The 17,288-nt window shown below is 37.2% G+C and overlaps 1 protein-coding gene across 1 annotated transcript in view; it reads left to right on the forward strand.

The window, feature by feature from the left end:
• Window positions 1-802: 802 nt before the first annotated feature.
• LOC103601058 (dedicator of cytokinesis protein 3-like) overlaps window positions 803-17,288 on the forward strand; it is a gene marked incomplete at its 3' end in the record, with an annotated part of 81,511 nt that continues 65,025 nt past the window's right edge. The window contains exons 1-2 of the mRNA XM_008585436.1: window positions 803-818; window positions 5,236-5,319. Coding sequence (XP_008583658.1) covers window positions 803-818; window positions 5,236-5,319 — 100 coding nt within the window. The remainder of the gene's footprint in view (window positions 819-5,235; window positions 5,320-17,288) is intronic.

Below are 17,288 nucleotides of genomic sequence, written 5' to 3' on the forward strand. Positions count from 1 at the left end.
GGCAACAGGATCGCAACCCTTGGTGTTGCTCCCGCGCCTCGCTCAGCCAGTGAGCGGGAACCGGTCTGTATGTGGGATCCAAACCCTTGGGCGGGAGCGCCGCTGCGCTTCCCAAGCGGCGCACTATCCAGTGTGCCACCGGGCCGGCCCAAATGCAAACTATTTTGATATTTTCTTTTAACCTAGAAGTAAGAAAAGCATAAAATGTGTAAGGGACTGATAATATATTTGTGGGTTTCTGAAGCAGTACAAAGGTGATAATGTGGTACACTTGTTGCATTAAAACAAATATTGAGGGGAAAAAAGCCCCCAAAGTAACTTTTTTTTTTTTTAAGATGACCGGTGAGGGGATCTTAACCCTTGGCTTGATGTTGTCAGCACCATGCTCATCCAATGAGCTTACCGGCCATCCCTATATGGGATCTGAACCCGGGGCCTTGGTGTTATCAGCACCGCACTCTCCCGAGTGAGCCATCAAAGTGACTTTTTAATGTGTTCTTGGAACCTGTAACATGAATGTTGTAGGAGCTTAAAAAGAACTGACTTTTTTTTTTCCTTTTTGTCTTTTTTCGTGACCGGTAACGGGATCGCAACCCTCGGTGTTGTGCCCGTACTGCGACCGGCAACGGGATCGCAACCCTCGGTGTCGCACCCGTACCGCGCTCAACCAGTGAGCGGACCAGTCTCTATATGGGATCCGAACCCTTGGTGGGAGCACTGCCGAGCTCCCAAGCACCGCACTCTACCGAGTGCGCCACCGGGCCGGCCCAGAACTGACTTTTTAATAAGCAGTTTTAGTGCAATGAATGAATGTACAGGTATTAGACCTTATGTAAATATTAAGTGAAGTAAATAGAAGTCCTTCCATCTTGAGATTATTATATTGTGAACTAGCACTAGTTAATTATACATACAACAATATGTGTAGTCTTATATTTTGATGGTTTGAAATAAACCCCAGTAACCGTAATGTTTTTCCTGTTTTTACTTTGATATTGCCAAATACTGATGCCAGTCCATAGGTGAATACTTCAACTTGAGAATATTTATCACACACGAAAGCAATTGTGGGAATCTATGAGTCTTCTCTTGTTATTTGTTATTCAGCATGTCATTACATTGCAGATTAAAGTACTTCCAATTGATGGTTAGGTGGTAGCTTCTCAGTTGCCCAGTTAAATTGACTTTGCAATATGGACATTTCCTTTACAGTTGCATTGGGGTTTAAAAAATGCTGCAGGAACTGTGCTTTGAACACAAAAGTATATTTGCTGTAAGTCTGAGCATGAACGGAGATTCTGTTTCTTTTAACTTTTGATAGCACAGGAAATGTATAAAGCAACTTGGATTCAGGTTGTCATCAAAATGACTTTACTGCAGTCATAAATTTCATATATTAGTGTGGTTTCAAGTTACATCCATTAAGAAATATTATCAAGACTGCACCAATACTTTTTGTTTCATCGATCTTTTTTGTCACATTTTGGGTCTCTATTTCATTTAGTTCTGCCCTGATCTTAATTATTTCGTTCCATCTACTTTTGGGGTTGGATTGTTGTTGTTTTTGTAGTTCTTCAAGGTGTAGTGTTAGGTCTTTTATTTGAAGTCTATTCATTCTTTTGATGTGTTTATTGCAGTAACCATCCCTCATACTACTGCTTTTGCAGTATTCCACAAGTTTTGGTATGATGTATCTTTATTTTCATTAGATTCAAGAAATGTTTTGATTTCCTGTTTAATTTTTTTCTTGGACTCATTGGTCATTCAGGGGTCCGTTGTTTAGTTTCCATGCACTTTTATAGTTTCCAGAATTTTGCTTGTTATTGATTTCCAGTTTTAATCCATTATGGTCTGAAAAGATACTTGGAATGATTTCAGTTTTTAAAAATTTGCTGAGACTTGATTTGTGACCTAACATATGGTCTGTCCTGGAGAATGTTCCATGTGCTGATGAGAAGATTGTGTATTCTCTCATTGTTGGATGAAGTGTTCTATAGATATCTGCCATGTCCAACTGGTCTAAGGTGTAATTTAAATCCTGTGTTTCTTTGTTGATTTGTTGCCAGGAAGATCTGTCCAGAGCTGAGAGAGGGGTGTTCAGGTCACCCACTATTATCATATTAGGGTCCATCTCTTTTTTAGGTCTAAAGAGTGTTTGCTTTACATATCCGGTTACTCCAGTATTGGCTGCACACAAATTTATGATTGTTATGTCCTCTAACTGGATAGATCCCTTTATCATTATATAATGGCCTTTGTCTCTTTTTATGGCTTTTGGTTTGAAGTCAGTTTTATTTGATATGAGAATAGCTACTCCTGCTCATTTTTGGTTTCCATTTGCATGGTATATCTTTTTCCATTCCTTTACTTTTTTTAGTCTCTGTGTGTCATTATAGGTGAGGTAGGTCTCTTGAAGACAGTGTATAGTTGGGTCTTTTTAAAAAAAATTTTATTTTGTCTAGTTGGGTCTTTTTAAATCCACTCAATCAGTCTGTATCTTTGGAATGGGGAATTTAATCCATTTACATTCAGGATTGATATTGGCAAGTGTTGATTTACTCCTGACACTATATTGCTTTTTGTTTATATGTTTTAAATATCGTTTGCTCCTTTCCTCCCCTTTTATTTTTTATCTTCAATGTTAGTTGGACTTTTGAGGTGACGTGATTTAGCTTATTTCTTTTTCTTGTTTTTATTGTGGTTTGAATGGCAGGTTTTGTTCTTTCTTCTAAGTTTGTAATAGTGATTATCGTTTTTCAGATTCCAGATACAGGACTCCTTTGAGTATTTCTTGCAGGGCTGGTCATGTAGTAGAGAACTTCCATAATTTTTGTTTGTCTGGGAAATATACTGTTTCTCCTCCATTTCTGAAGGATAACCTTGCTGGGTATAGAATTCTTGGCTGGCAGTTTTTTTCTTTTAGTATGTTGAACACATTATCTTGTTTTCTTCTGGCCTGTAAGATTTTAGTTGAGCAATCTGATGTTAGTCTGATGCAGGCTCTCTGACAGTTGACTTGATGCTTTTCTCTTGCTGCTGTTAGAATTCTCTCTTTGTCTTTGAGTTTTGCCAGTTTGACTATAATGTGTTTGGAGAGGATCTTTTTGAATGAATGTTTGGGAATCTTTGGGCTTCCTGGATCTGGAGGTCTGCAATCTCTCCCTATACCCTTGAATAGGTTTTCAGTGCCTTTTCCTTTGTCCTCCCTTTCTGGAATACCCATGATTTGGATGTGTGAGTGCTTGAGTTTGTCTGCTAGCTCTCTTAGATTTTCTTCATTTTTTAAAATTCTTTTTTCCTTTTTTTTGTCAGCCTGGTTTATTTCAAAAAGACCATCTTTGAAGTCTGAAATTCTTTTTTCTGCTTGCTCTAGCTTGCTGCTCAAGCTTTTTGTTCTGTTTTTTACTTCACTGAATAAATCGTTCAGTTCTAGAAGTTCTGTAATATTCTTTTTAAAGATATTAATCTCCTTGTAAATTTCCTCCTTCATATCTTGAATATTTTTTCTTGTTTCATTGTGTTCTCTAATTGATTCTTCTCTTATCTCTGTGAGTTTTCTTAAGCTCAGTGCTCTGAATTCCTTTTTAGACCTCTCAAGGGTTTCCTGCTCTATGGGGTCTGGTATTTTAGATTTACTGTATTCCTTTGGTAGTGCCATATCTTGTTTATTTATAGTTGTAGTATATTTTTCATTGATGTTTGGTCATCTGGTAGGACACTTGTTTCTTCTATTACTCTGGAGTGGGCTATGACTTCCTCCTCTGTTTGTAGGCTCTGCTGGTGACTCTTCTAGTATTAGTGCAGTTGAGTGTGTTGTGGGCTGCCTCTGCTCCTGTTTGGTTGGTGGGAAGACCTCTCTGTGGCTTGGACATGCACTGGTGGCTGTGTTGGGGTGGCATGTGGGACCTGTGCTCACCTGGGTGCCTGCTCAGTTGGTGGGTGGGCCTCTTCAGGGCTCAGGCGTGCACTGGTGGCTGCATGAGGAATGGCACATTGGACCCACTCTCTTATTTTTTTTTATAAGATTTTTATAGTTCCTAACTCTTTACATATAGTGCAAGTTCTTTAAGATGGATAAGGTTTTTCTTAATTCTTTATATTCTTATATAAATTTTTGTAATCAGTTGATCAGTTTCCTAAGGAAACACGTGGTATTTTGATTGTATTCTATAGATATTGTACATCTGCTTTCTATCTCATTAATTTTTTTTCCTTTTTGTCTTTTTTCGTGACCAGTAACGGGATCACAACCCTCAGTGTTGCGCCCGTACCGTGACCGGCAACGGGATCGCAACCCTCGGTGTTGCGCCCGCACCGCGCTCAACCAGTGAGCAGACCAGTCTCTATATGGGATCCGAACCCTCGGCGGGAGCGCCGCCGCGCTCCCAAGCGCCACACTCTACAGAGTGCGCCACCGGGCCGGCCCATATCTCATTAATTTCTTTTTTTTTTTTTTTTTTGTTTTTTGTCTTTTTTTTTTGTGTCCGGCAATGGATCGCAACCCTCAGTGTTGCCCCCTTTTTTTTTTTTTTTTGTCTTTTGTCTTTTTTTTCTGTGTCCGGCAATGGATCGCAACCCTCAGTGTCGCCCCTGTACTGGACCGGGGACCGGCAACGGGATCACAACCCTCAGCGTTGCTCCCGCGCCTCGCTCAGCCAGTGAGCGGGAACCGGTCTGTATGTGGGATCCGAACCCTCGGGCGGGAGCGCCGCCACGCTTCCCAAGCGGCGCACTTATCCAGTGCGCCACCGGGCCGGCCCCATATCTCATTAATTTCTGTTCTCATTTTTATTATGAGAATTCTGTTTCTCAAAGCATAATCAAATTTATTTGGTGATTCTTTTAAAAAATGTCTGTTTGTTTATAGTAGATAAGCAGCTCCGAATGTTAATTTTTTTTCTTAAGTGATTGACACATACTTGCCCCCAAAGGACACACATACACAGGTCATGGTGAGGGACAGAGACACTGTGTTTACAAAAATGTTTTCATACATGCATGCACACAAACCACTCAGGAATAGTAATTTTGTCCCAGTGTTCTTCATTGCCTTGAACTACTTAATATTACCTTTCAAAATATAGATTAAGTGGAAAGGGCCTTATACATTAGAAAAAGAAATTAACGAAGAAGGGAGAATATATACTTAAGAAAATTTAGGGCTTAATTCAGTGATTCTGACTCTGTCTCAGTATTTTAAAATGCTAATTGATGTGTTTATCCTTGCTTTTCTAGTGATATGCAGCTTTCGAGGATCTGTCCCTCAAGGGCTGGTCTTAGAAATAGGAGAAACGGTCCAAATTCTTGAAAAATGTGAAGGTAAGTTGGATCTATAGAGCACATAAATAGTGATCATTTCTGGTAGTATTGTAAACATTTATTTTGTGCTCCTAGATTATAAACAGTAATTTTGAAGCCATAATTAATCATATTATGAAATACTGTTATAAAATCTTTCCTGATCTATTTTTAGCATAAAGATAAGAGCTTTTTTGGCTCTAATCTAATAGCAACAACTAGATAATTCATTGTTGGCTATTAGAACATGACTTTTACGTACTATGTCAAGTAATTATTTTTTAATTTCCTGCAAGTAGATAATCTTCTACCCATGTTTAGTTATATTTGAGTAGAATTAAATTGTAATCAGTTCATTGGTGTGTTTCAGTCTTATTGGCTGGATATTTTTAGTAATAATTAAAACAAGGCTTTAAACAGGCTCAAGTGAAGTTTGGCTTGACTCCTATTCTCTTCTATGACATATATGGGTATTTCTGCCACATATTTATGTATTCTTGAAATACAGTATATCATGTTCTTCAAAATTATGTGGGTAAATCAACAAAAATTATAGGAAAAATAAAGTTAGGGAGAAACCACACAAAATCAGAGCACTAACAAAACAAAACTGATACTGTGGGAAATAACTTGGGCAGCCTAGGCCAATATTTCAGCATGACTAGAAGCCATTTCAGTTGACATAATAGAGTAGAACTTTTGTGATGTGGTCATGGAGACAATGCATACAGAAGTAGAGCTGTGATCCAGTTGGTCTACTGTTAAGCTGGGTATGGGAGTAAGTGCAACTTGTCATGATCCAGGAATCATAGAAGTTTAAGAGTGCACTTTTCTGGAAAGGGAGCTCTAGTGCAGCACTTATTTTAATTTTCTTAAAACAGAAGTATAAATCGGCATTCCTTCATGATAAAAACTCTTAGCAAAACAGTAGTAGAAGGTATTTTCTTAATCTAATGAAGGACTCCTACTGAAAAGCCTATAGCAAACATTATAGTCAGTTGTACAAAATTGAAGATTTCTTACTGGGATCTAAAAATGAGATAAGGACACCTGCTATTACCACATCTATTGAAGATTGTATTAGAGGTACTAGCTAATGTAGTAAGGTAAGAAAAAGAATGGAAAGAGAAACTGGAACTATCATTTGTAGATGATATGATTGTGTATGTGAAATATCCAATAGAATCTATAAAAAATTATAAGAATAAATAAGGGAATTTAGCAGGTTTGATGGCTGCAATGTCAATATTTAAAAATACATTATTTTTCTGTATGTTTGCAAAAAAGAATTGGAAAATGAATTGTAGAAACAATGCTGTTTATAATATTATAAAAAATTAAGTGCCAAGGAATAAACTAATGAAAAAATGCAAGACTTTTATGTTAAGAACTATAAAAATATTATTGATGGCAATGAAAGAAAATCTAAATAAATGAAGAAACTTACCATATTTACGGCTTGAAAGATTCACTATCATAAATATGGCAGTTCTCCCCAAATTAATCTAAAGATTTAATGCAATCCCAATAAAAATCCAACAGGATTTTTTTGGTATGGAAACTTAACTGTTGATTCTAACATTTATATGAAAATGCAAAAGGATGCAAAGAGCAAGACAATCTTGAAGAAGATAAAGTTGGAGGATTTACACTACCAGATATCAATATTTAGACAAAATAAGACATTGTAGTTTTTGGGCAAAGACAGAATAATGAAACAAAACAGAGGGGCCAGTAACAGACACTGGAGGAGCCACACCTGTGGAGTAGCTCTGGCTCACTCATGCCTTTTCACAAGTTCCTTTTGCCTACCCAGCATGTTGCTTCTATAGATCATCTCCAACCAATGCTCTCTGGCAACTTTTGTCACCACCGGCAGCTATGTGTTCCCATGGCAACCAAGCTCTTTCCCAGAGATTCTGAATCTTATAGTCTTGAGTGTGTATGTGTGTATGGGGGGTTTCTTGCTTGTCCACTCAGTGGACATATATCATCCACTGATTTATGAGAAAGGTGATATTGCAGTGCAGTAGAGAAATGATGTTCTTTACAGTAAGTGATGCTAGGCCTGTGGAATTAAAAATGATGGGCTATCCAATAAATGGTACTGGGCCAATACTGAAAGCAATGAATCTTGAACCTTATCTCACAGCATGTACCCCAAACTGAATTCCAGATGGATAGTACATCTAAATGTGAAATTTGAAACAATACTTCATCTTGAAGGAAGCATAGGAAAATATTATTGATGTTGGGTAGATAGAGATCTTTTATAAGGATACAAAAAGCACTAACCATAAAAGAAAAAGAAAAGACTTATGCTTTATTAAAATGAAGATCTTCTTTTGTTCAAAAGACATAGTTTAGGAGAGAGAAAAGGAAAACCAAGGAGAATTGACAAAATACTTAGGGTATATAAAGAATGACTAAAATCAGAAGTTAAGAGATAATTTAATAAAAGAACAGGCAAAAGTCTTAAATAGGCTCCTTACAAAACAAGTATCCTAGTAACTCATAAACAAAAGGAAAGATGCTTAATCTATCATCAGGGAAATACGTATTAAAACCACAGTGAGATACTATCAGACAGCCACTAGAATGACTTAAATTTAAAACACTGGCAATACCCAGTTCTAGTGGGAATATGTAACAACTCTTACCGACATACATTGCTGGGGAAAGGGAAAATGGGATTACTACTTTGAAAAATTGGGGCCGGCCCGTGGCTCACTCGGGAGAGTGCGGTGCTGATAACACCAAGGCCACGGGTTCGGATCCTATATAGGGATGGCTGGTTGGCTCACTGGCTGCACATGGTGTTGACAACACCAAGCCAAGGGTTGAGATCCCCTTACCGGTCATCTTTTTAAAAAAAAAAAAAAAAAAAGAAAAATTCTTTGGCACTATCTATTGAAGCTGAATGTGCATGTAACTTATGATCCAGCAATTCTACTCATAAGTATAAACCTAACAGCAAAATACCTGTATAAAATATTAATAGCAGTTTTAGACATAGTAGCCTAATCTGGAGAAAACCAAAATGTTCATCAGCAGAATGGGTAAATAACTTGTGGTATATATGTGTATACATATACATACACATATATATATACACACACAATCAAATTGAATGTGATATGGAAAAGAAAATGAGTTTATTACTGCTACACATTATACAGATAACTATCACAGATATACTATGGAAAAAGTCAGAGGTAAGAGTTCATGCTGTTACGATTCTACGTATATAAAGTACAGAATCAGATAAAACAAATAGATGATGATAATTGTCAGAATAGTGGTTATCTTTTTAAGGATGAGTGTGTTGGTGACTGGAGGAGGTACAAGTGGCTTTTGGGGTGGATGATGCTAGTGTTTTATTTTTCTGAGTGGTGGTTATACAGGTGTGTATACTTTTTGGAAATTTGGCTGTACACTAATGATTTTCACATTTATGGATATTGTAGACTAATAAAAAGTTTACTTAAGAAATAAAAGAACTTTGTGAAAAAAACATGTTAAAAAGTATAAAGATGCAACAATATGGATGGGTGTAAAAATATTACATTAAACAAGCTGAAATAAAATATTACATTCTGTGTGATTCCATTTGTATGAAGTTCAAGAACAAGTAACACTACAAATCTCTGGTGATAGAAACCAGAACAGTGGTTGCCCCTAGGAAGGGACTGACTAGAAAGAGGTATGAGGGAAATTTCAGGGTGATTGAAAAGTGCTGTGTCTTGATAAAGTGTGGATTACATGGGTATTACATTTGTCAAAGCTCATAGAATTGTATATTCATGATCTGTGTATTTCACTGTATATAATTTATGCATCAGTAAAATGGATTAATGTTTAAAAAATGATGAAAAATTAAGTCACAGATAAAAATATTTTTGCAGTGGTATAACTGACAAAGATAATAAAAATATAGAAGATAGCTTATAAACCAATAAGAATAAATAGTAGGTGAATAGAAAAATGAACAGAAATATGATCAGGGACTTCGCAGAAATACTCAGTCTTGTCAGCAGTCAAGGAATAGCAAGTTAAAACCAGACTGAAGAACGATTTCACACACATTAGTTTGAGAAGACTGAAATATGTGACATGTCCAAATGTTGGCACAAATATGTCTCCATGGGAATGCTTATGTGCTGCTGGTATCTTGTGAAGTTAAATGTGCATATCCTGTGACCTAGCTATTTAACTCCTTAGTTATATATTTTATTTTATTTATTGTCTTTTTCGTGACCGGTAAGGGGATCGCAACCCTTGGTGTGGTGTCACCCGCACCGCGCTCAGCCAGTGAGCGCACCGGTCATTCCTATATAGGATCCAAACCCGCGGTGGGAGCGTTGCTGCACTCCCAGCGCCGCACTCTCCTGAGTGCACCACGGGGCTGGCCCCTACTTAGTTATATATTTTAGAGAAATGATGTTCAAGCTATCTTCATCAGATTATTAGGGGGTTACAAATTATATTCAGTGGCTCACTATGAGCATTAATAAAAAAGAATAGAATAAAAAAGAATGGAATAGGGCCGGCCTGGTGGCACACTGGAGAGTGCGCCACCTGGGAGCGTGGCAGCGCTCCCGCTGAGGGTTCGGATCCCATGTGGAGACCGGTTCCTGCTCACTGGGTGAGTGCGGTGCGGGCGCAACACCGAGGGTTGTGATCCCGTTGCCGGTCAGTAAAAAAGACAAAAAGGAAAAAAAAAAAAAGAATGGAATAAAAAATATCAAAGTGTATTGCTGTATCAGTCATGATCCAATCAGGAGACAAATAATTTGAATAGCAAATATTTAATATAAATAGTTATTAACTAGTAAAAAGTGGTTAGCTACTAAAAGGGATAAAAGAAGTCTCAAAGGCATATACAAGTAGCAAATTTAGAAATTAGCTACTACCTCTGTGGCTGGGAAAAGAGGACAGGCAAGAAACTAAGAACTGAAAAGAACCTTTCCTCCTTCAAGGCTAAGATTCAGAATCTTTGGAAAAGAGCATGGCTGCCATAGGAACATGTAGCCTGTGGGTGGTGACTAAACTTGCCAGAGGGTGTGGGTTGGGGTGGATCTCTAGGAGCAACATGCTGGGTTGCAGAGAAACTTGTGGAAAGGCATGAGTGAACCAGAGCTAGTCCATAGGTACTCTCCAGATGGTGGAGAAACATGCCAGAGAATAAGGGCCATAGCTGGTTGGTAAAGTTGGCTAAGGTAAGCACTACCAACATTCCCGTCCACTTGTGAGGGTTGCTGACAATAAAATAATAGCACACTGGAACCAAGAAGGGAAGCTGCTTCTTCCCATTATGGTTTTTCAGTGTCCCATCAGTACCCTCTATTAACAAAGCCTAGCACCAGGTGAACTGACAAAGGAAAAACATTGATGAGATTGTGTTAGTTTAGGTTTTCAAGAGAAAGAGAGTGTATATATACAATCCATCTATCTATTTATCTACATAATATATAATAAAGAGGTGCTGCAGAGGCTGGGAAGTCTCAAGTTGTACAGTCAGCACACTGTAGACCCAGTAGAGCTGATGGTGTAAGTTCCAGTCCAAGTCTGAGGCAAGAGAAGACCAGCATCCCAGCTCAGAAAGAGTCAGGTAGAGAGAGCAAATTCTCTCTTACTTTGCCTTTTTGTTCTATCCAGCCCTTCAAACGATTAGACTTCACTAGGACAGGAAGTGAGTGGGCAGAGGAGCAGGGAAGATTTTATAAACTTTTTGGTATTGAGCTGCCTTGAAAGAGAAGTTTACCAGGCCTTAGAGGTTGATGGATATTAAAAGTATTTAGAAATTGTTCGTGTTGTTAGTCAGGTGGCCTCAAACTGTTGGATGATGTTGATTAGTTAATGTCATCTTACCTGGCCTAAGTACTGTCAGAATCTAATTATTTCAGGAGCCAATTCAATTAAGTACCCTGTCTTCATTACATCACCTCTAAGCCAGGAATTCTACTTACATACAATTCCTAGGCCCATGCTTCTAAATAAAAGTATGTAAAAAATTCTTTGGCATTGGTATTGAGATATTATTTGTTTCTTTTTTTTTTCCTTTTTGTCTTTTTTACTGACCGGTAACGGGATCACAACCCCCGGTGTCGCGCCCGTACTGGGGACCGGCAACGGGATCGCAACCCTCGGTGTTGCGCCCGCACCGTGCTCAGCCAGTGAGCGGGAACCAGTCTCCACATGGGATCCGAATCCTCAGTGGGAGCGCCGCCGCGCTCCCAAGCGGCGCACTCTCCAGTGCACCACCGGGCCGGCCCGAGATATTATTTGTTTCTTATGACATATTATTTGTGATAAAAGACTGATGCCTGTTACTGAAATTGCGTCAGTTTGTTGATTTGCTGTCCATATAGCTGTCTGAAGCCATTTTTTTCATGTCCTGCCCTACTATCTAGATTTCACATCTGTAGCCTGCTTTTTTTAAAAAAAATTTTTTTATTGAAGAAAAATTGATTAAACATATTTGTGGGGTGCAAAGTTGAATATCAATACCTGTGTTCAATGTGTGATGATCAAATCAGGATAATTAGCATGTTCGTCGTTACCAAATGTAATCATTTGGTCCATTAACCAATTTCTTGCTAACTACTCTCCTCCTCCCCCTTTCCCACCTCTAGTAACCACAGTTCTGCTCTCTCCTTCTGAAAGTTCAGTGCGTTATTGTGATTGTTCATTCTTTTTCTCACACTCCCACTCCTTCCCTCCCTCCCACTTATGAGTGAGGACACATGGTTTTTCTCTTTCTGTGCCTGTCTTATTTCACTTAACATAATTTTCTCCAAGCTCATTAATGTAGCTGCAAATGGCAGAATTTCATTCTTTTTTATGGCTGACTAATATTCCGTTGTGTATGTATACCACATTTTCCTTATCCAGTCTTCTGTCAGTAGACATTTAGGTTGATTCCATATCTTTGGTATTGTAAATAGAGCTGCTGCAATAAATATGAGAGTACAGATATCCCTTCCGCATGATGTTTTCCATTCCTTTGGTTATATACCCTGCACTGGGATTGCTGGATTGTATGGTAGTTCTTTCTATGTGTAGTTGTTTGAGCAACTCTCATACTGTTTTCTGTAATGGCTGTATTAATTTAAAGTCCCAACAATAGTGTCAAAGGGTTCCCCTTTATCTGCATCCTCACCAGCCTTTGTTATCCTTGGTCTTTTTGGTAATAGCCAGTCTGACTGGGGTGAGATGATATCTCAGTGTGGTTTTGATTTGCATTTCCCTGATGATTAGTGACTTTGAGCATTTTTTCATATACTTGTTGGCCATTTGTATGTCTTCTTTTGAGAAATGTCTATTCAGCTCCTTTGCCCATTTTTAATTGGATTATTATTATTTTTTTACTGTTGTTTGAGTTCCTGTGTATTCTAAATATTAATCCCTTGTCAGATATATAGTGTGCAAATATTTCCCCCCATTCTGTAGGTTGTCTTTTCACTCTGTTGATTGTTTCCTTTGCAGAAGCTTTTTAGTTTGATATAATCCCATTTGTTTATTTTTCCTTTTGTTGTCTGTGCTTTTGGAGTCTTAGTCATAAAATCCTTGCCCAGTGCTACATCCTGAAGTGTTTCTCGTATGTTTTCTTGTAGGAGTTTTATAGTTTCAGGTCTTACATTTAAGTCTTTAATTCATTTTGAGTTGGTTTTGGTATATAGCAATAGGAATGGGTCTAGTTTCATTCTTCTACACATAGATATTCAGTTTTCCCAGCACCATTTGCTGGTGAGGCTGTCCTTTTCCCAGTGCATGTTCTTGGTGCACTTGTCAAATTTCAGTTGACTGTAAGTATGTGGGTTGATTTCTGGGCTCTGTTTTCTGTTCCATTGGTCCATATGTCTGTTTTTATGCCAATAACATGCTATTTTTGGTACTACAGCTTTCTAGTATAATTTGAAGTCAAGTAGTGTAATGTCTTTGGCTTTACTTTTTTTGCTCAGGATGGCTTTGGCTATTCAGGGTCTTTTGTTGTTCCATATGAATGTTAGGATTGTTTTTTCTATTTCTGTCAAGAAGGTCATTGGTATTTTGATGGGGATTGCATTGAATCTGTAGATGGCTTTGGGTAGTATGGACATTTTCATGTTAATTCTTTCAATCCATGAACATGGAATGTCTTTCCATCTTTTATTGTCCTCTTTAATTTCTTTCAGAAGTGTTTTGTCGTTCTAATTTTGGAGCTCTTTCACTTCCTTGGTTAAATTTATTCCTAGTTATTTTATTCTTTTGGTAGCTAATGTAAGTAGGCTAACTTTCCTGGTTTCTTTTTCTGCTTGTTTACTGTTGGTGTATCAAAACACTACTGGTTTTTGCATGCTGATTTTGTATTCTGTAACTTTACTGAATTTGTTTGTCAGCTCTAAGAGTTTTTTGGTAGACTTTATCGGTGTTTCTATGTATAGGATCATGTCATCTGCAAACAGGGACAGTTTGACTTTGTCTTTTCCAATTTGGATGCCCTGTATTTCTTTCTCTTGCCTGATTGCTCTGGCTAGTATTTCCAGTACTATGCTGAATAGGAGTTGTGAGAGTGGGTATCGCTATCTTGTTCCTGTTCTTAAAGGAAAAAAGCTTTCAGCTTTTCCCCATTCAGGATGATGTTGGCAGTGGGTTTGTCATATATGGCTTTTACTGTATTGAGATACTTTCCTTCGGTACTTCATTTGTTGAGAATCTTTATCATGAAGAGATGTTGGATTTCGTCACATGCTTTTAAGGCATATATTGAGATAATCACGTAGTTTTTGTCCTTGATTTTATTGACGTGGTGTGTCACATTTATTGATTTGTGTATGTTGAACCATCCTTGCATCCCTGGGATGAATCCCACTTGGTCATGGTGTATAATCTTTTTGATTTGCTGTTGTCTTCTGTTTGCTAATATTTTTTGAGGATTTTTGCATCTATGCTCATCAAGGCCTGTAGCCTTCTTTTTTTGTTGTGCCTTTGTCTGATTTTAGTATCAGGGTGATGATAGCATCATAGAATGAGTTTGGGAGAATGGCCTCTGTTTTGAGTTTTTTGGAATAGTTTGAAAATAATTGGTATTTATTTTTTTTTAAAGGTTTGGTAGAATTTAGCTGTGAAGCCATCTGGTTCTGGTCTTCGTTGGGAGGCTGCTGATTACTGCTTCAATCTCATTGCTTGTTATTGGTCTGTTGAGGTTTTCTATTTCTTGGTTCAGTCATGGTACTTTGTATGGGTCTAGTAATCTACCCATTTCCTTTACATTTTCATATTTGTTCACATATAGGTGTTCTTAGTAGGAGTGTCTAACGATTCTTTGTATTTCTTTGGTATTGGTTGTAATTTCTCCTTTTTCATTTCTGATTTTTGGTATTTGGGTCCTCTTTCTTCTTATGTAGTCTTGCCAGTGGCTTGTCTATTTTTTTTATCTTCTCAAAAAACCAACTTTTTGTTTCATTGATCTTTTGTAATGTTCTTTTGGTCTATTTTTACTTTACCTTAGCATTTCTACCTTCTATCTTCATTCTTCTTATCTTACTTTGATTTGACTTAGCTGCCTGCTCCTGTGCTGTCTGAAGCCCTAAAATTGATGATCTTTTGTAAGAACATTTTCACTATCAAAGTGGAGAGTATAACTCTGATTTGCTTGAATTATGGATATAGTTTTACATATATGTAATAGCATGTTTTTCTTTTAAAGTGGTATTAAACAAAGTGTTCCTTAAATTAGCCAAAGTTTAAAACATAGCAATCTTTTATTCAGAGGAATCTGAGCATATAAATATTGATTGATTCTTTTAGTTTCTTTGTGAGCACAATGAATCCAAATATTGCCATAGTTATTTTGTTTGTAGAGGGAGAAAAGAAATAAAGAATTTAGTCTTCGTGTAGTTCAAGGTGAATCTGTTAGTGAGTGAGAAGGTCAGCCAGGGTTTAGTCATCTAGAAATCTCCTGATTTCCTTTATAGATTTTTGATTCATGCAGATTCTAATCAGGAAGACTATTTTGTGCTAGTTTTCCATTTGTTTAAATTTGGTTTTTCTTTTCTCATCTTGTCTTAATATAATATTCATACTAAGAGTCCATGTTAGCAAAAGAGTGTTAACTGTCTAATTCACATACAGAAATGAAAGAACGTATATTATTACTAATGTTATTGAAAAATTATATAAGGGCCGGCCTGTGGCTCACTCGGGAGAGTGTGGTGCTGATAACACCAAGGCCACGGGTTCGGATCCCATATAGGGATGGCCGGTTAGCTCACTGGGTGAGTGTGGTGCTGACAACACCAAGTCAAGGGTTAAGATCCCCTTACCGGTCATCTTTAAAAAAAAAAAAAAAAGAAAAATTATATAATAAAGGTTTAAAGACACTTCTAGGTTGGGTACCATTTTTAGTTGTCCCTCCTGTACTTTGGAGGATAAATATTCTCCGCCACTTACTGATGGCACTTAAAGTTTTAAGTTTTAATGAGATTATATAGATAATTAAAGTTTGCATCTCTCTGATAAGAAGAAAGGCTTTTGTAGCTATAAAGACTTTATTTCTGTTAATTTTAGGAAATGATTTATTTTATGTCTGAAAATTGTCATGGAATTTGAAATCAGCATACTTAGTGTACATTTGTATAATGTAGTTCTAAACATTTAACGCTACTTTAATTGCCTTTACAACTTAAGTTAATGTTCAAAAGTAAATAAAAGTTTTATAATAGGTAATAAATATTATTTTCTTATAAATGATGTATCGTTTGCTTGGTACTTATCATGTTCTAAGCAATAATAGTAGATATACATTCATTATTCTTGCAAATACTTTTAATAGCTTTGGGAAACATTATTGCCTCCATTTTTTAGTTGAGGAAACTAAAATTTAAAGAGGCTGAAGGGAACATAGGTGGTATGTGGCAGAATGAGGATTAGAATTCTCCCTGTCTTTCCTGAGTATTAAGCTGTTTGGAAGTCATTGAATGACTAGTTTTGGAAAGACCACTGATAGTCTAAACCACTGTTTCTTGAGAGTGATTTCTAAAGTCTATTGGGTTGTAAGGGGCTTGCTCTTTTCCCTACTAGGCTACTTTAGCAAGTGAATGAATGAACACTTCACAGATGTATTTATAAGGTTTTTTTTTTTTTTGGACACTTGAGCAATGCAGTTAGTTTTAAACCATGGTTCTCTGGTCACTAGGAAAGTTTTTGTTCATGGGGTATTATATGAGAGTTTGCTAAGTTATTAATACACTGTGGACTATCCAAAAAAGAAGCCCTAGAGATTTAAGTTTTATATGGATGTGTGTTTGCTTCCCCCTGGGTTTTTAAGATAGTCTTTTGTGGCTAGAGGAGGGTTGGAATTTTCTTTTTTCTTTTTGGTGGCTGGCTGGTAGGTGGATCTGAACCCTTGACCTTGGTCTGAGGGTTATAATTTGTTTTGTGTACATATTTGAAACCATATTTATCAGGGATTCAAAATGAAGTTGATAATCTAAGTCTCTCATGGCTTTTGATGAATGGCCCCAGGCCACTCAAACTGATATGTCTCTTTTCTTTGCGTTCTCAAGTCTTACCTATCCACTGCTATTTCCTAGTGTACCTTCATCTGGTTATACCTTGGCTTTGTGGAGAGGATAATGAAGTGGATCTTGGGCGATCAGGTTCTATTTCTGGTTCTGTTGCAGATGATTTATGATAATGAACATGACCTTGCGATGTCTCAAGTTCTCCTATAAGATAGGCAGGATAGCTATTTTTTCATAGAAATTTTAGGTGGATAAGTGAACTAATATCCTTTGAGTGATTGCCAGGAAAATCATAGTTTATATTCAAGTGTGCAATGGATAGTGTTCCTCCCAGTTTTGCCATTAGATTTTATTTGAGTGCTTCTGTTAGGAGTGAAAGGAGAACACATGTCTTTGTATCAGGTCTTTAATCTTTTTTTTTTTTTTTTTTTTTTTTTTTTTTTTTTTTTTTTTTCCGTGTCCCCCACAGGCACACAACCCCCC

The sequence above is a fragment of the Galeopterus variegatus genome, unplaced genomic scaffold, assembly GCF_000696425.1.
Source record: "Galeopterus variegatus unplaced genomic scaffold, G_variegatus-3.0.2 Scaffold3569, whole genome shotgun sequence".
NCBI classification, from domain to species: domain Eukaryota; kingdom Metazoa; phylum Chordata; class Mammalia; order Dermoptera; family Cynocephalidae; genus Galeopterus; species Galeopterus variegatus.